Source organism: Haemaphysalis longicornis, unplaced genomic scaffold, assembly GCF_048455015.1.
Source record: "Haemaphysalis longicornis isolate Haplotype H1 unplaced genomic scaffold, Haemaphysalis longicornis Haplotype H1 scaffold_1, whole genome shotgun sequence".
NCBI lineage: Eukaryota > Metazoa > Arthropoda > Arachnida > Ixodida > Ixodidae > Haemaphysalis > Haemaphysalis longicornis.
Window position 1 is genome coordinate 431,422,590 of NW_027526203.1, and position 19,499 is coordinate 431,442,088.

The 19,499-nt window shown below is 47.4% G+C and overlaps 2 protein-coding genes across 2 annotated transcripts; both read left to right on the forward strand.

Annotated features, from left to right (window-relative positions):
• Positions 1-17,174: 17,174 nt before the first annotated feature.
• On the forward strand, positions 17,175-18,441 carry LOC144162002 (kelch-like protein 10). The gene is made up of 2 exons (XM_077692541.1): positions 17,175-18,387; positions 18,437-18,441. Exons 1-2 carry the CDS (start codon positions 17,175-17,177, stop codon positions 18,439-18,441), a joined length of 1,218 nt encoding a protein of 405 aa, XP_077548667.1.
• Positions 18,442-18,467: 26 nt separating this feature from the next.
• Positions 18,468-19,137, forward strand: LOC144172916 (uncharacterized). The gene has a single exon (XM_077701506.1). The coding sequence runs from the start codon at positions 18,468-18,470 to the stop codon at positions 19,044-19,046; it is 579 nt and encodes a 192-aa protein (XP_077557632.1). The 3' UTR covers positions 19,047-19,137.
• The last annotated feature ends 362 nt before the right edge of the window (positions 19,138-19,499 follow it).

The following is a 19,499-nucleotide window of genomic DNA, read 5'->3' on the forward strand; positions in this document are numbered from 1 at the left end:
ACTTCTTTAAACGTCTATACAGCTTTTAGAACATGGCCAATAAGCACGTCCAGTCTTTTGATCAAGGACCCGCTGTGGTGGCACGACGGTTCGATCCCGCCGCGGTAGCCGCTTATTTGATGAAAACGAAAAGCGAAAACGCCCGTTTGTCGAGATTTCTGCGCACGGTAAAGACCCCTAGGGGTTCAAGGTTAACCCGGAGCCCTCCATTATGGCGCGCCTCATTGCGCAGGTGTAGCTTCGGTGCGTTAAACCCACCAAATCAATCAGTCAACTTTGTAAAGCGAAAACTTTCTTAGTAGGACCGATGGCCTCCTGTCAAAAAAACTAATGGATTTCCCCATAGACCGGTTGGTCGACCGAAAAGCTATGAGAATAGCTCTGGACACATGGCGCATGCGTGAAAGCGCGCTTTCATTGTGTCAAAACGGTTACTTGAAAATAGCGAAAAGGGAACGGTTCTAGATAAGACAATGCACGCATAGATCATGAAGATGGTGCAAAATAGTATACCTTCATCTCATAAAGCAGATATCGGTATAGATTTGGATCGTTCGTACATAGATGCGCTTATTTAGTACGCGAAAAATCACGCATGGGTTCGTTCTTCGTTTGCGATTTGGATCTTTCAAGGTTTCACGATCGACTGGACGCACTTTCAGCGAAGGTTGACGCATTTTCGGCAAAGGTTTTAGCGCACTTTTGACGCAGGTTTGATGTGAGAAAGTTTTCGCCCTTCTCTCAAGTTTTTTTTAGCAAGGGATGGTAAAGTTTTTTTTAACGTTTGGAAAGCTATTCGGACATGGTCAATAAGCACGTCCACTCTTTTGATTAAGGGGTCATAAAATAACTGAACCGTACTATAGCTTGGTCTACATCAGATAACTTAGAAACTAGCTCAAACGATTCCTTCCTTTCCCGCATTAAACCTGGGAAATCTTTGTGAGCTTATGTGTCGTGATAGAAGCAACATCACCGCTATTGACCAGCTTCCTTTCTGCTGCAGCAATAGCAAGCATCCTCGGCTGAGGCGAACAGATCATAAAATTCCATTCTGCGCTCGCGATAGCTGTAGCGTTCACGGAGCTTCCTGGCACAAATGAATGAATTAATGAATGAAATCTTTATTGGCAACAACAGGTGCAGTTGTCAGGGCACCCGCCCGGTGGAGGGGATCCCTAGTCCGGGATCCCCTGGCTGCGGCTGGCTGCGCGGTCCCTTTGCACCAGGTTAAGCTGGAACGTAGGGTCCTTGCTGGTCAATTCGCGCCGTCCACTGTTGTATGAGGGGGTTGGGGATTGATTGCAGGTCCGGTGTCTTTTTGGCACTCCCACATCTGATGGTATAGGGTACCTAGCGCTGGGCAGTAGTTGCAGGTGGCTTGATACTCTATTGGACAAATGGCATGAAGAAGGGTATGGTGTGGATACGTGTTAGTTTGAAATCGTCTGAACGCTGTTGCTTCATCCCTTGTGAGTTGGTGGTTTGGAATAGGGAAAATCTGCCACTTGTGTCGGCAGTCCACCAAGATATCTGTGTAGCGCAAGAGAGGTTGCGGGTTCGGTGAAAGATGGGGTGACTGCTCCGTGAGAGAAACGGCCCGGTGTATGTAAGCGCGGGCAGCGGCGTGAGCCGCCTCATTCCCCTCAAGGGATTCGTGTTCTGGCACCCAAACTATATAAACTTCGGGAATGCTAGAGCTCCCCCGCAGTGCTCTTTAAGTGGCACGATGTTCGAGTCCTCCTCCTTCTCTTCTGTGCCGAAGATAGTCCAGTGTGATCGTTTCGATCGTATAGCCACGAAGGAATGAACGTGCGTGCAGCTTTGAAGCGTTCTGTTGTTCTAATCAGCGCGCTTTCCTCTCAGCGATATATACAGCCAAGCGTTTTTATTCTCCTTATTTTTATCTGGAGTGGGCCGCACTTACCGTGCAAGATGAAGAGAAAAAAAACAGTTCATCGAGCCACTGAATACTCAAAGTTAGTAATTTAAGAATCTAGATGACTGTGAACGGGTTGGGCAGGCTCTCTCAAGTACTTCCCCACTTACGAAGTGCCTAGGGAAGTATGGAGGCAGTCGCTTTCGCGCCCTCAGCAGAGCCATTTGGTCAGCGCAGGCCGTGCGTGTCTCGCTATCAGAGGTGCGCGCTCAGAAAGCGGTTCACTTAGCTAAGATGAGAGAAGGTCCGAGTCCAGTGCGGGTGATGGAATTGTAACGCACAAAAAAAAAAAACACTGGAGCATTGGTTTCAGTGAAAACCTAAGTTGAGGACGACTTTGCCATCACTTCTATGCTTCAATCTAAATATCACCTGTTGTAATTAACCCGGTCATTTTAATGCGCAACTTCATAGACCACTCAAGTTTATCTCCATGAAGCCTAGCAGCAGTTCATTTATACGATATGACGTATGTGAACAACGTGAGAATATCGCGTAGCTGGTACCGATTTTGCCGCATCACGTTTACATGAATGGGCGGTCATGAAACTAAATCCAGTGATGAATTTCGCCCTTTGACAACTCTGACGTTTCGTCATTTCTCGTCCGACATCCTTGCGCGTAGCGTGTAGTGCAGCGTCCATGCACTGAGGGACGGTTGGGTGCCTTCCCATCACCTGCAGCTTGAAGTGTTCTGAGCGCGGTATACCAACCCCGCGTACTGTCTTGGAGTTCCTCAACATGTATCGACCATCTAGCACTTTTGTCGAAGTCAGCAATGGCAAACTAGGCACTTGCAGCGTAATGTCCTTCCATCTCCTGCGATCGGCGACATGATCTTCAATAACAATAAAAATCGTCCTGCAGCTCTCTTGCAAGCGAGTGGTCTGGCAGTTGCACTAAACCCTATCTAACGCTGTTCCTATCCTCCTACCACACTGAACGAAACAGAAAGCAAAAAAAAACTGTGGGTGATTCCTCTGTCATAGGAATCAGTAAGACACGAAAGTGAAATGTGCAGCGAAATCTGCAGCCGAGCATGATTTGCGGGACGGTGGCTGCTTGGTGGATGTGCTTGGCGCGTGACGTCCTGCTGGGGGGGTCGCTTCGGCAAAGGTGTACTGGCGCCATTTCCGTGACGGATATGACGTCAGTGACCTAATGGTGCATCCCAGCATAAAACACGTTCGTGATAAAATATAAAACACGAAAAAGAACAACCCCAAGTATAACGTACTGTTTAGTACTAAAGGTTGCTTCCCGCAAGAAGACCTGTGCAGGGGTGCATCCTTTACAGGCGGCTTGCTTCGTTGTACTGGCGTCACTTCCGGGACGGATATGACGTCAGCGAAATCTTCGTGTACCCGGGAATAAAACACGTTCTTGTTAAAAATGCAGGCGAGATGTGGGGCGAAAATGAGCACAGGAGCTGATTTTTTACGCCCAGCTGTTCTGTCGTGCTGTTGGCAACTTTACTGGAATGATACCACCAGTCCCTCAGTTGCTGCGGATTCTCCCCGCGCTCACCCTCCCTTCTTGCTCGAAGGGAAAAAATCAGCGCCACTGTAGTTATTATCAGCAGCAGCAGCATCGTGTTATTATTATGATATGATAATAATTATTATTGTTGTTATTGTTGGTGATGACGATGAAGATGAAGAGGAGTAGGAGGCTTCTTCTTTTCTTTATTACATAAAAAAAGAGACGTTGACGCAATATATCAGCGCTGGCTACTTCTTCTCACGTAAGGTAAATGTTCTCATGAAAACATTGCAACGCGCCCATGGTCTGACGTACGGTTCTGCAAAGGTGAACGCTTCTCATAAAGTCTTTGCAAAGTTCATTGAGTTATAGTCTTAGATAGGGGAACAAGCTACTGCAAAGTGCGCACAAGACACTGAATACACCAATTTGTCCCTTGAAGCAAGTGAGTAGATGTAAGTTCGAACGATAAGAGGAAGAAACCAGCAGAAGGAGTCCGTGTAAAAACAACAGGTCAAAAATGGATTCAAAGTACAACGTAAACAGAAGATAAAATACGAAATACAATACAGATTGAGGAGTAAAAGATACTGCGCAATGACAAACACAATAAAAAGTAATGGTAACTAGTAGTGTTTGTAAAGGAAGCTTTTACGCTTGCATCTTAAGCCACACAAACGTAATGTCCTCTGTAACTCGGATCAAGCTCGCCGGCAGTGGCAAATACCTACAGGGGTGTATTAATTGGACAACGCTTTAAAGAGGCCATGACGTCAAAATAACGGTTTTAGTAACTGAAAAGACTGATTTTTCCCGATAACAATTACACCAACTTTATCACAATATTTTAACAAAGGGTCGAGACATTAAAAAACTGTGGTTGATTCCTCTGTCATAGGAATCGGTAAAATACGAAAGTGAAATGTGCAGCGAAATCTGCAGCCGAGCATGATTTGCGGGACGGCGGCTACCTTGTCGGTGTGCGGGTCGCTTCGGCAAAGGTGTACTTGCGTCATTTCCGTGACGGAGAAGACGTCAGTGAAATCTTGGTGTATCCCGGCATAAAACCCTTTCGTGTTAAAATATAAATCCCGAAAACGAACAACCCCAAGTATAACGTATTCTTTAGTGCTAAAGGTTGCTTCCCCTCAAGAAGACGCTGTGTGCAGGGGTGCACCCTTTACAAGCCGCTTGCTTCGTTGTACTGGCGTCACTTCCGTGACGGATATGACGTCAATGAAATGTCGGTGGATCCGGGAATAAAACACTTTCGTGTTAAAACATATGAAGCAGTGGCGAATCCCCAGCCTCTTCCCGGCGATTCTTCGATGACGTCACGGAATCTTTATTGTGCGACTGGCGGCAGCCGACCGAAGCCGTCGCCAAGAAACATGACCGGGCGATTGTAGTGGGGCCTGTATTTGCGTTTGATCGTATCACTTGAATGCCATAGTGGAGTTAAAACATTGATAACTGTTTTTAGTGATGGTCCATATTACGTCCCTCCTGCTCATTTTAAGTCACTGTGGGGCAAAATTTGAAAGTTTTTTAGTATTTCTTACCCCTTCCGGTTAAGGAAACGCATCTCGTGGTTGGAATTGAGCGAACAAAATTAGACGCTTTCTCTCCACCCAGCCCAGCGAGGCTCTGACTTGACCTTGGCTGAGTTTGAGGTCACCAGGGCGCTACCAGGGGTTTCCCTGGTTCGTACCTGGAGGAATAAGCTTCGCTTAAAACACCGGCACGATCGTCCGTCCTCGATCAGTACAAGGACACGTCGGGAACTGTGTCGGAGGAGGAGGCAAAATTTAAATGGAGTGTTCAGGAGGTGGAGTGCTCACTCCATGGCCCCTCAAGCCTTGCCAGCCGCCACAGCCCGCTCCACCAGCCGAAGCTGGTCGTACAGGCATGACCTGGAGAGGGCGCGCCTCCAAAGCTCAGGCGAGCTGAATTGATTCGGTGCGGGTAGGGACAGCTAGAGGAGGGAAATTGTGGGGAGCAGTAGCAGACCCCTTTATGGCGGTCAAAAAAAAAAAAGCTGCGGGAGACCCCGAGGAAAGCCTACGTCCTCGAGAGAACGGGGTCTCGAGCAGCTTCTTCTTTCTAAACAGCTGCCAACCTGTCCTTGTAATTGGCAAACCACTGTATACTGCGCCTATTTAGCTGCGCTACGTTAGAACCGGCTCGACGGATGAGGTGCAAAAATTAGAAAACCCTCCACCTAACGACGACGACGATGGTTGAAACGCGAAGCTTTCTTGTGTGCGAAGATCAAATGGCAAAGTGCTAAAGTCAAAGCCGCTGCAATCGAAGTCCAAACTAAGACGACAGCAAGTGAATACCTCACGAAAAAGCTGAGCCTCACCCCACCCATCGTCGTCGTTAGACCATCGTCATGGTCCAAAATACAAACTGCCAAAGTCCACAGCCCGAGTCCACTTTAATTCAGCCAAAGTCCAATGCCAACGCCCGCGCAACGAACCCAAAGGAAATGCTGATCCACCCGAATGCGATGATGGTGCAATAAAATAGACGTCGGCTTAATAACTCGATGGACCAAGGCTCGATTCCAGCCACGGGAAACGTTTCAACAGCAGAAATGTTTAAGCGTTTAGATCCGCCTAGGAGCGTTACCAGAAAACTCAGCCCAGCTGAGCGCACGTGAGCGTGCGCCTCGTGAAGAGCACCCAGCTTCGTTCAGGCTTGCGCCACGTGAGGATTTCGCAAAAATACATAGAAAAAATACCGAGCGCACGTGAGCGTGTGCCTCGTAAGGAGTGCCCGCCATCGGTTAGCTCGACCGTCGAGAATACTCTGCCCAGCGTTCTCCTGTTCTACCCAGCGTTCTCTCACCGTTCTGCTGTTCTCCTCGCCAGTTCACGTGCGTTCGCTCCTGAAGTGGGGAGCGCAGACGCCGAGTTCGCGAAGCTGGTTGCTGCGGGTTCTAGCGCGTGGTAACGCGGTTCACTTTGGGAGAAATGTGAAAGGCTGTGGACGAAACGATCCGGGCCTGCCAGTCATGGAGAACTTCAGCGGCACGTTCGGAAATCCATGTGAGGCGCAACAGCCGGTTCTCCGACAGAGGGAGAGGGGCCGCCAGCACTGCTATTTCTCCACCCTTGCACCACTAGTGCAAGCTGCGCCAATTTTTTTTTTCTCTCGTAAATCACAATCATCGTGTGCCCTCCCATTGTGTAAAGTTGGCTTTCCTGCAGTGTGTTTTGGTTGCAACACCACCATCAGTGAGACAAAGAAAGCTTCGCTTTAACAATAATAGGTGAAAAGGAGCAGGACATTAGCGCGGTCTTCGCATGATACGAGTCAGAGCAGTTTACTTCAGCGACTGTCTGGGGAAGTTTCGGGAATTTTGTGGCGGTCTGCCGCGCGTCTCCGACCGCCTTCATGAGCAGCTTTGTGACCCTGCTGCAGCTAATGAGCTTCAAGACACACTCGAAGCGATGAACGACGCCTTGGCCCCCGACCCAGTCGGCATTCAGAGAGCCTTTCGCGATTTTTTTTTTCAGCCCTGAAGGAAGCGCTTCTGGCCATGGTTAATGGATTTATGTAGTGGACAGCGCCTGACCGGACTCCTCTCGCGAAAAGCTTCTCCGTTCTCATTGCAAAATCTGGTGTGGTTCCGAGCGATCAAAAAGCTTTCCGGCCAATAACACTTCTAAACGTAGCGCATTATAAGCTAGAATAAGCTAGGAAACCTAAGCTAGGAAACCTACATAAGACTTCTAGAAGATATAAGGAATGCACGGGCAGGATAACCCCCCACAAGGAAAGCGATAAATTTCCGATCCGAAAGGGAGTAAGGCAGGGAGATACCATCCCTCTAAAAGTATTCACAGCATGTCTGGAGGGGGTATCTAGAAAGGTTGACTTGGAAAACATAGAATTAAGGATAAACGGGGAATACTCGAGCCATTTCAGGTTTGCGAACGACATAGTCTAGACATCTGAATGAGAATACAGAACACATGCAAACAATGCTTGACGAACTACAAACCAAAAGCACGGCCATGAGGCTAAAAATAAATATGAATAAATCTAAAGCAATGAGGAATAAACATGCCAAAAACGTCGCCTTCAGCTTAGGAAACGAAACGCTAGAAGACGTAAAAGAATATAACTACCTCGGACAGATGGTTAGTGCTGACCCGAACCATGAGAGAGAAATCCGACGCAGAATAGGAATGGGTTGGGAAGCACTCGGCCAGAACTCCCAAATAATGAAAAGTAAGCTACCTCTGTCACTCAAAAGAAAAATCTTCAACTAATGCATACTGCCGGTGACGACATACGGAGCTGAAACTCGGCGACTTACTAAACAACTGGAAGGCAACCTTAGGTCGGCTCAACGGGCTAGTTGGATCAGAGAACAAACTAGAGTTGACAATATCACAGTTTAAATGAAGAAAAAGAAATGAACTTGGGCTGGTCATGTGGCGAGACGAACCGACAACCGGTGAACAATAAGGGTAATAGAGCGGATACCGGTAGATGGGTATAGAAGATGGGGAAGGACAATAACAGGATGGAGGGATGAAATACGGAAATTTGAGGGTAAACTGTGGACTCGAGTTGCGCAGGAGAGGAGCGGTTGGAGGTCAATGGAAGAGGCATTCGTCCTGCAGCGGACCAAGTAGGCTGATGATAACGACGATGATGATGATGATGGTGGTGGTGGTGGTGGTGGTGGTGGTGGTGATCATGATAATGATGCTGGTAATGATGATTTATGACGCTGATGGTGGTGATGATGATGGCGGTGATGGCGATTTATAATGATGATGATAATGATATTAATAACAACAATAACGACGACGACGACGACGACGACGATGATGATGATGATGATGATGATGATGATGATTATGATGGTATAAACCCGGCGCATAATTGCCGCACTCCCAGAAATCGTAAGTGAAGCTCATAAACCTAGCTCTCTTGGCACTTCGTTTATTCCTCGCTAACACTGACAAGGCACAAGGTTATCAACGCCACCTGGACAGGTATTTCTAGGCGCTTCGTGTCTCTCGAAGGAGCGAAAACTTTTAATAAATCGAGCACCAGCCCGTACTGGGTGTGCTGAGAAGCCATAGAGGTTCCCAACAGACTTTGTGACCACGTTGCAGTTACCGGCGTCTCAGCACACTTACTCGTTAACCGGTAACAGAACGCGTCATGGATTGTGCTACGAGCCAAGGATAGGCAAGGTGCGGCCTTTCGCCCCTCCTGTCTGCCCCTTGCATCGATCCTGTTATATATACCCTGAGTTGCGGAAGGCCGTTAGTATACTCCGCAAAATACGATGTTTAACCAACAGTCCGAAATCTTGTGACAACTTCTTGATGTTAGAACAATTTCGCCATTATGCACTCCTAGAAATCTTTAAAAAGCTTGTTTTAATGCTTTGTGATACAGCCTTGCAAACAAAATGCAAGGGGACTGATGACGATATCTCGGAGTACGGATGCCCTAGAAGAATTCGAGTTGCTAAATGATACCGCGCAGAAACACGATTGCGTCTAACTTTGCAATACAAACATCCCTGCTTGCTGCAGCCACTAAAAAGTTAATTAATTAATGTTAGTTAATTAAGCCACCGACATCAATAGTTACCGCCTAATTCTGTGTCCCTCAGGGCGCATAACTTCACTGTGGAGGTGGTCTTCCCGTAAATCTAAGCGCCTAATGAAACCTGTCGACTTAATTTTTATCACCCTGTATCGATATATATATATATATATATATATATATATATATATATTCAAAAACTTGGGTGCGACCACTTGGAAAACACTAACAAAGACTTTATTTTTTTTATTTCGACAGTTTCGACCAGTGGCCTGGTCTGCTTCAGGGAAAATTACAAGTGACTGAATATGCTCTACGATACACACTTCACGAGAGAGGGGAATTTTGCCCTCTACCTCTCTTTCTTGCCAGAAAAGAAACCAAATAAATGAAAGCAAACATGTACAATAATCTCAGCGGCACATATACACGTCTCTCCCCAGGCGAGCGGCGATACACAAAGCAAGGAGAGGGGAAAAGGAAAACAGGAGAAAAAAGGAGTATAAAGAAGGAGGCAATTAGAAATAGAGAGAAAGAGGGGAGAAACAAAAAGGCAGATATATATATATATATATATATATATATATATATATATATATATATATATATATATATATATATATATATATATTTATTTATTTATTTGAAATACTGCCAGTCTCTTCTTGAGACCAAGGCAGGCGGGCATACAAGGGTGCATTCATTACATACAAAAGTACCTAGTCGGTAGGTAGTACAACAGTAATAAGAACAAAATGTCAAAACAAGAGCAAGGGTTAAGTAACTGTGGTATAAGCGTCATATTTTAGATTGCACATATTTATAAAGGATACAAAGGAATGGAAACGTGTAGAAGGGTTGAGCAACGCATAATACAAGCATAATAATTTGAGGTTCCTCAGTTTATAAAGGATGCCAACAAGGAAAGTGCACTCAAATAAGCCAAAAAAAGCAACTTGTGTAAAGAAAAGAGATTGGTATACAGACTAACCACACGTTGCGCAAACCATAACGAACAATACCGCGCCGAGCGGAACCGTAAAAAAGTCTCAAGACCATGAGTAATCAAGTAAAAACACTGCGGGAAGTTTGCGCATGCGGGTATATAGTATTTACTACAAAGGAAGAAAACAAAAGATAAGGAACATTGTGAGGCAAGTCATACATATTGCATTCCAAGAAAATACATTACAGATGAGTTAGTACAGTCAAAATTCGCAGTGACTGAACATGATGCTGTACGTTATGTAGACGCAAGTTTAGTGGTGGTCGCCGTAAGTGTACAGAATACATAACATCCGAGTGTACACTTCATAAAAATTGGGGTTGCATGTTTCACTTTCCTGTTAATTGGTAATGCTAGCGATTCTCGACAAAAAATCAGTAAGTGAATCCGTGTTAGTAACCGATGGGTCCAAGCGATTCCATTCTCGGATAGCAAGCGGGAAGAAAGAATATTTGAAGGCGTCATTATTGCAAGGATATTCAGTCAAAGTGTGCGCGTGTTTTTGCCTTGTTTGCCGGGATTCTGAAGGGTGGATGAACTTGTATGCGTTGATTTTATAATGATTGTGCAATAGTTGAAAGATAAATTTTAGACGGGCTTGTTTAGCTCTAACCTGAAGTGTATGAAGTCCACAGTCCAATAGCATATTAGTTGGTGAGTCAGTACGTTTAAATTTATTGCAGATAAATCTTACAGCTTGCCTCTGTACCTTTTCTAGTCTTTTTATGTTAGTGAGCGTATAAGGGAACCAAACGGTGCTGGCGTATTCTAATACTGGTCTGACATAAGTGGTGTAGGCTAGAAGCTTAGTTGATTTTGGTGCGAGCCTTAGACACCTTCTAATATAAAATAATTTGCGTAACGCAGTGGATGTAATGTGAGTGATGTGTAAGTCCCATTTAAGGTTGGATGTTAAAATTACGCCTAAATATTTGTGTTGATGTACTTTCACCAGTTGCGTGCCGTTAATGCTGTCAGGGTAATTCATGGGTTCTTTCTTTCTCGTTACGGTCATGCACACTGTTTTTCTGAGGTTAATCTTCATTTGCCACTTTGTACACCAGTTATCAAGTTGGTTTAGAGATTCCTGTAAAGCGACGTGGTCTTTGGAACTGTTGATTTCTTGGTACATAATGCAGTCGTCAGCAAAAAGTTTGATTTTACAAGAAATGTTTGTCGTTATGTCATTTATAAATATAAGAAAGAGCAGAGGGCCAAGAACTGAGCCCTGGGGGACTCCGGATGTTACTGGCATGCTATCTGAATGTACATTTTCAAAGATTACAAATTGCGAGCGGCCATATAAAAAGTCTTCTATCCAGTTTGTTAGGTTTCCGGTACCGAGTATACTTTTGAGTTTTGCGTTTAATTTTTTATGGCATACTGAATCAAATGCTTTCGAAAAATCTAGCAGTATCAAGTCTGTCTGCGAGCGGTTATTAATAGAAAACGCGAGGTCATGTACAACTTCAGTTAGTTGCGTTGCTGTGGATAGCCCTTTTCTAAATCCGTGTTGGTAAGGTGATAAGGTGCCTTTTGTCTCTAGGAATAGTGTTATGTGCTTCAGAATGATGTGTTCAAGTAATTTACATGATGTGCTAGTGAGTGAGATGGGTCTGAAATCAGATGGGTCTTCGCTATTGCCTGTTTTAGGTATCGGTGCGACCTTTGCTTTTTTCCAATCATCCGGAAGCTTTGAAGAAGATACAGACTTACGGAAGACCAGTCCTAGATACCGGCTGCACCATTCCGCATAACGTCTGAGAAAATTGTTGGGGATTTCATCGGGCCCGCATGCTTTTTTAGGATCGACGTTCAGCAAGAGGTTCAAAATTCCATCATCAGTGATAATCAAGGGGTCAATTAAAATACCATCGGCGAAAGGGAGATCTGGGGTATTTCTGTTATCTTTTGTGAATACAGAGTGAAAAAAATTATTGTAATAATTAGCTTTAGCTTTTTTTTCTTCTGGAGAAAAATCTGGGGTGTCTGTTCTAGGAGGGCGGATGTGTTTCCAAAATCTACATGGGTTATCTTTTATGAATGAAGGGAGCGTATTTTTAAAGTAGTTCTCTTTTGCTTCTTTTAATTTGGACTTGAAGTTTGCGATTGCGCGTCTCAGGTTAGGTGCATTAGGAGAGCTCGCTTTGTTTTTCTTCGAAGATTTACGCAACCTCTTGACCTTTCTTTTGGCATGTATAACTTCGCGTGTGATCCACGGATTATTTTTGCGGGGCCGTGTTAGTCTCAGGGGAATGAAGTTCATACAATGTGACACGATGCTCTTAAACTGAAGCCATAGCGTATTGACGTGTGTGCTGGGCTTTCCAGCCATTTCTAAGAACGTGGGAAATTCATGCGCAAGGTAGGTTAATATGGAACCGTCATCGGCTTGACTGAAATTAGCTACCGGCGCTCCGGTAGAACGCATGCGTAGTGGACGGTCGAGTGTAAGCCGACAAATTGGCATATTGTGGTCTGAGATACCTTCTACAACGTTGACTTGGCACTGCTGTTGTTCAAACTGATGGCTGAGAAAGATTAAGTCTAGGATGCTTGATGCTGCGCCTTGAACACGCGTTGGTTGCTGTACAACTTGGCGGAGGTTAAAATGCAGCATTAAATCAATGAGAGCATTTGAATCGGGTGATGCGTGGCACATGTTAGTCCAATCTATACCGGGAAGGTTAAAGTCACCCATGAGGATTATACGGGAGCTACGAACATGATGTCCAAGAAAATCGTGAATGTTTGTTATACAGTCGTTGTCAGAAGAGGGGCTACGATAAACACAGCCGACTACTAATGTAACGCCGTTGCAAATGATTTTGCAGAAGATTGCCTCAGCGTTTGGCACTGGCGGAAGAAGGGTGTACGATATAGAGCGTCGTATCAGCAGTGCCACGCCCCCACCACGGGATGGCCTATCTTTTCTAACAACCACATAGTTTGGGGGGGCTATTTCATGAATGTACACAGATGGCGACAGCCAAGTTTCAGTAATAGCCACAATATCTGGTTCATAAAGCAGCATTGTGTTTTCGAGTGACTGTATTTTGTTCAGAATACTTCGTGCGTTTAGGTTAAGCAGCGTTATTTTTTGGTCTGCGCACTGCTGCGGGTTGCTGGTCGGGTTCGTGTGTCGCCGTTTTTTTTTTGTCTAAAGGCACCCTCTCTCCCTTTTCGTCGCTCCACACAAAGGCACAATTGTTTATGTAGAGTGGATATATATATATATATATATATATATATATATCTGCGGAAATACTCTGCATATAAATTAGTGCGGAAGCAGAAATTGCGGGACGCATCATGTGTTCATGTGTGCCGCACTGTCTGCTTCCGCACTAATTTGTTTAATAAATGTCGCATGTTTGTTTAATACTATTAAACAACCATGTGATTTCGCGTAGTCGGACGACTACTGACCGCCGCAACTACGAGTGAAAACGTTGGCATATCTGCGTAAACAACTGTGTAAACAAGTATGTGGATCGGCACCATACTGCATAAATAGTGCAAGTGAACACTTATAACGCTGTAGTACTCGCGAGACACAAAACGAACTTAGCCGAAGGTTATCCCCGGCGTCTCCTTCGCGCGATTAGCGCAGCCGAATGCGACGTACGAGCACACTGTTCCTGGCTGATTTCTACAACTTTGTAGCGCCCAAAAAATATTCACGACAAACTAAGTCATAAATGCACTCGTGAGAGCGTGCAACATCGCGAGACCTGCAGCAGGGAGCAGGCAGCACGCGACCGATGGAGTGCGGCTGCTACGACGGAGCGAGTTTTTTGCCCAAGGCAAGATGGCGGCCGTCGGCGTCAGTTCTCGGGAGCTGTCTCCACTCCAGAAGTTCTTATACAACCTCTTTGGTCGAATCCAAGCCTACTGCCCTGTATCTTCCTTTCTAACCCCGCCGTGTATATCATGAACAGAAGTGGAGAGAGAGGACATCCTTGTTTCAAACCCTTGTAGGTACCATATTGTATGTTACACCTTCCCACACTATTTGCACATGGTTCTCACTGTATAGCTCCCTGAGTAAGTTTATAAATTCTGTCCCCACTCCTTCGTCCTCCAGGATATCCCAGGATATTCCAAAACCGGTCACAAAGGTCGGCTTTCCATCTTCGCTCCTACTATGCATTGGCTTACTACAAATAGGTGATCTTTTACTCTTCTTTCTTTTCAAAACCCATTTTGAAGTCATCTCACTTAGTATACTATTCTCTTCTACTCCCTGCACTCGCTCAAATTTCGCTGTCTGCATTCCTACCTGTACAGCACTGACGTGACTACGACTGGCCGATACGAGATCGGTTTACGGGTCCGGTATTGCCTTCTTTTCTATCCCTCTGCAGATGGCTTGTAGTAGCTTTCCCTTGCTCTTTGGCCATAACTGGTTTATCAAGTCAATCGGTATCTAATCTGTGCCTACTGCAATATTTCTGGGGACCTTCTCCTCTCCTTTTTTTTTTTTTTTCACTTGAGCTTGTTCCCTCTATCTCCAGACCTTCCATTCTCCCCTTCGCGACATCTCTGTGCGCCCTGGAGCCGCTCCATCCATCTTACAGGGTTTTTCAGTGATGATTTCATGAAGGTATGCCAATTCCCGCTCTCCCTTGAGAATATGACTCTCTTCGTTTTCGGGAGTTTCACCTTTTATGGGTCTCGCGCATCTCCCCGAAGTCCACATGGCCCCAAAGCTTTTTCGGCGCGTCTCAACCTCTCCCTCATATTTCCGCCACCCATCGTTCGCCGTCACCCTTTATTATCGCCTGCACTAGTTGCTGCACTTCCACTTTTCTTTGCTTATATTGCTCCTATTTTACGTCCACCTCTTTCTGATGCCTGCTTGCCGTCTTGGCCTCCCGTGCTCTCTGCACGCCTGGTTACGCCTCTCTATAGCCTTCTTGATTTTTGTGTTCCACCAGCTTCTTGGCGTATTCTTTCCCCTCCATCTATTTCACCTCTCTGCCTTGACTATTTTTTTCCTGCATTGTTTTGATGAGCCTGTCATATTCCTATTCTTCCATAGGATTTCTTTCAATGGCAGTTTCTATGATTTTGGCTATAGCCGCATTTCGTGTACAGCCTAACTGTGTGTACCACCCCGATCGGTCCAGTCTTGCGCCCCTCAGTTCACCGAAATTCAGGTGTATACGCTTGTGGTCACTGCCCAGACTGTGACCTTCTTTCTCATCTATACTCATTCCATCCAAGCACACGTTAAAGATACCCAGGTGGTCGAAATTAATCCGGAGCCCTCCCCTACGGCGCGTCTCATCGCCTGCGTTGCGTCGGCGCGTAAAACCCTACAATACATCAATCAATTCCATCCAACCATTCATAAAGTCCCTCCGAGAGGAGGCAGTAGTGAATAGAGAGTTTTAGCTGACCATTTTTGACGGTCCGCTTCGGTACCATATTGGACTGTCTTCTACCACACTCCCACGTGATTTGACCCTCCGATTTTTGTACTGTGATAGGGTTCTGGTCCTCACACGTATCTAGCATTAAATATCCATTGCAGTCTGTGTGCCCGTCTAGATCTTCAATGTGCACATGGGCGTTGATGTCCCCTACCAATAGTACCTCAACGGATCGTTTCAAATAATCGACGTCCATTTTTAGACACCCCACGAATTTTTCATCTTGTTCTTTACTCTCCTTACCCGTCCACAGGTACGGCGTACACTACTCATGATGATGATGATTGACGATAATGATGATTCCTATTGGTTTCCCCTTTGTAGCGGGTTGATGACATGTCCTCTTACCAAAAAGGACTAAAAACGCCCCCTCCCCCCTACCATCCCTCCAGACATGTTCTTTAGTCTTCTTTCAGTCTTTTCGAATTAGCCCCTAGCGTATAAGTATACCTACTCCTCCACCTCTTCTCATTCAAGCCGTCTTTTTGCAACTTTCCCGTACATACTCTCCGTTAACCGGGCGTTCTTCCAGGTCCCGGTCACGGCGTATACCTAAATATCTTCCGCTTCTAGCCGCTTACGAATCTCCACCCATTCCCTTGTTTCCTGCCGCCGTGCATGTTTATGTACGCGATCTTCAGTTCTCCACCTCTCTTCTTCACACCCCGTCGTCGCCCCTTCCGTCTTCGTGCACTCATCTGTATACCGACCTAGCCATCTCCCTTTGCTCCCTACCTACTTCATGTAGGCAAAAACCTGTGCCCCCCTCCCCCCTAAAAAAGCTACTGCTCACGCCGCGTGTCGTCGCCCGATGGCTTCTCCCGCCTGTCCGCTAACGTGGACTCCGTCGCACTAAAACGCCCATTTCCAGCCCACCCGTCGGACATTACTGTTGATGTCGACGACTGCGGAATTCATCCCGTGTTGTTGTTGCTGTAGAACTTTTATTGTGAGAAGAATCCCGTGCGATACGAGAAGAGCGCCATCTGGTGGTGTCGTGAGAAACCCACCTGCCCGTGCAACACCAGAGCAGCAGCAGCAGCACAAGCATGCCAAGCACTTCCTGTGCACACCCAGCAAGATCTACACGCTCGCTTGGAACACTCCTACAGTTCTTCTGAACAACTGCTAAAGGAACTCAGCTGTTAGGACTGAGTAGTCTACAACAGAGAAAAAAATGACTGAGTAGCCTAGGGGTATAATCGCGGGTTTTAGAGCGAACGGCCTGGATTTGAGCCGCCGCAATTCTTCTTTTTTTGAAAGACCTGTGAGTGTTTTTCACTGTAAAAGGTACTCTTATCTCTTATCTTATGTTCTACACATTGTTTCGTATATATAGCTAGTTTGGTATCATGCACCATATCCACACGATGTATTACGTCCTGCATCGCATCGGGAAGTGCGGGCTTGCACCTATCCCGGAACAGAGCATCGCCCTTAAAACACATGCGGTTGAACGTTAACTTTGGATGCTATAACTTGCCAGAAGTATTGCCATAAGCATCAGAAACAACTGCTGGATGAAGAAGAAGCGAGCGCGTTGACTGCAGCTCGCGCCGCTCCTCAGTGTTGCTGCAGATTTGAATCGTCCGTTGTGTAGGCCAGCCGGGAAACGCGCGTGCGCCCCAGCAAGTACTGCTGTCCGAACAGCGACGGCCACGCTCGTCTGATCCTCCTTCCTGAGCTCTGACATCGTGTGACCCGTGAAAGCCTCGGCCACCACAAGATGCAAGCCGCCGGAGACGGCTCTGACGACCGGAGCGCCTCCGAGGACAACACGGCAACGATTACTGCCAGGCAGCTTTTCAGCGATCACAGTCTCCAGCACACCTTCAACCCCGCGTTCATGGCCCGTTCCATGCCCGCGCTTAGAGAGCTGAGGAGAGACCGCGAGCACTGCGATGTCGTGTTCCGGACCACGGATGGTGCCGAGTTTTGGGCACATCGCTTCGTGCTCGCCGCCAGATACGCGGGCTGTGCGGCCTTTTTCTCCGGTTCGGAAGAGAGAACGGGCTTCCTTTTCCAATGGACGCCGGAGCCTGAACACTCTGTGTGGCCACCCTTCAGCAAAGCAGTCGTTAGTGACCTGAGCTCAGATGTGCTAGCGGTCCTCATTGACCTCGCATACCAGGTCCCGATTCACGAGCGCGTAGGCCTTCATAACGTCCGTGCGGTGCTAGACGTGGCCGAAGCACTGGACATCTCAATGGTACGGAACCACTGCCTTCAGCTGCTGGGGAAGAATCTGGAACCGGAGAACTGCATCGTCACCTACCAATTAGCTTTGAGCAGAGGGTACAGGATGCTCTGCAGCGATGCCTTTCGCTACATGGTGCGAAATTTTGACAAGGTCTGGGCCACGAACTCCGAGTTCCAATCACTGACGCCCGACCAGCTTGTAAGCGTGCTGCACGACGACGAGCTTCACGCCCCGAATGAGGTTGAGTGCACCTTTGGGGCTGTTCTGAAGTGGATCGGCGGGAACGTCGAGGAGAGGCGAGGCCACTTGCCTCGACTGCTGCCGCTGATAAGGTTCGCCTTCTGCAGCAGCGCAGACATTGAGAAAGTCGAGAGAGATCCCCTGGTGCGCACCAGCGAGCAGGCGCGCGAAGTGTTATTTATTGTTAAGCGGACGCTCAACCAGGAGCCGGTGAACAACCTTTACTGGAGGTCCCGACCGGACCTTTCCGAGCGGTGCTGGCTCAAGCCGCGCGTTCCTAAGGACCTACTCTTCATGTTCGGGGGCTGGACCGGCGGCGCGACCAACCACCTACTCACGTACAACTGCCGTTCCGGTAGCTGGCTGCTCCAGCCTGACCAAGACACGGGTCGCCGGGCCTACCACGGCGTGGCCATGCTGGACGGCCTCATCTACTTTGTTGGCGGATTCGACGGCCGTCGCTGCTACCACACGGTTGTAACCCTGGACGTGTCGCGGCGCAAGTGGGCCTCAAAGTCGAACATGCAAGTACCCCGTTGCTACGTCAGCGTAGCAGTCCTCCAGGGCTACATATACGCCATGGGCGGCTTTGACGGTGAGGACCGCACATCGTCCTGTGAGCGCTACGACGCCAACCGCAACCAGTGGGAATTAGTCGCGTCCATGCACTCAGTCCGGAGCGACGCCTGCGCCGCGGCGGCCGCCGGGCGCATCTACATCATGGGCGGCTACACGGGGCGCGAAGTGCTCGACAGCGTCGAGTTCTACGACCCGTCGGTTGATGCGTGGTCCTACGTAAGGAGCATGTCGAGTCCCCGCAGCGGCCTCAAAGCGGTCGTGCACGACGACATCATCTACGTGCTGGGTGGGTTCAACGGTGCCTTGAGGCTGGAGACGGCCGAAAGGATGGACGCGCGCAGGGGCCATTGGTCTGAGCTGCCCAGCATGACGTTCCCGAGAAGCAACTTCGTGGCCGTGCTGCTGGAAGGTAGCATCTACGCGGCCGGAGGATTCAACGGTGCTACGACGGTGTCGGTCGTCGAGCGATACGACATCCAGACACGTCAATGGCACAGTGCCCCGGGCTTAGGCATTCCGTGCAGCGCTGCAGCTGCTTGCGTCTACGAGGACATCCCTAACCCCAGGCGCTGGCTGTGACCTCGTCTGCACCAAACAGAGAAAACCCAAGAAAGCTGCCGTGAACAACTTTTTACTGCCTCCCACGCCTTGTCTTTTCGTCACGGCCTGTTTTCCCCAGAGCTCACAGGTACCAGGTGCCACTGCCACGATAAGGACAGTCAAAGCTTCCGAAGATATTCACCCGGCTTTAATTTTAAGCGCTTTGTGCGTCGTTCATTCTCGCAGCTAAATTATCATTAATGGCGTTCACTCACAAAAACGCTAAAGTAAAAATTGTAGGGGTTGATTTCTCCATTTCCAAAGAGAATAAATCCCTACGAGCAAAAAAAAAACATTGAAGTTTTGCTTCGTGAACGCGGATCTCACGCAAGGAAGAGGAATAAACGTTTAATCAAGCAGTCAATATTGTTGGGTAGACCACCAGGTGGGGAACCTCCTTAGTCTAAGAAGCCCTGGGTCTTGGCGGCCTGT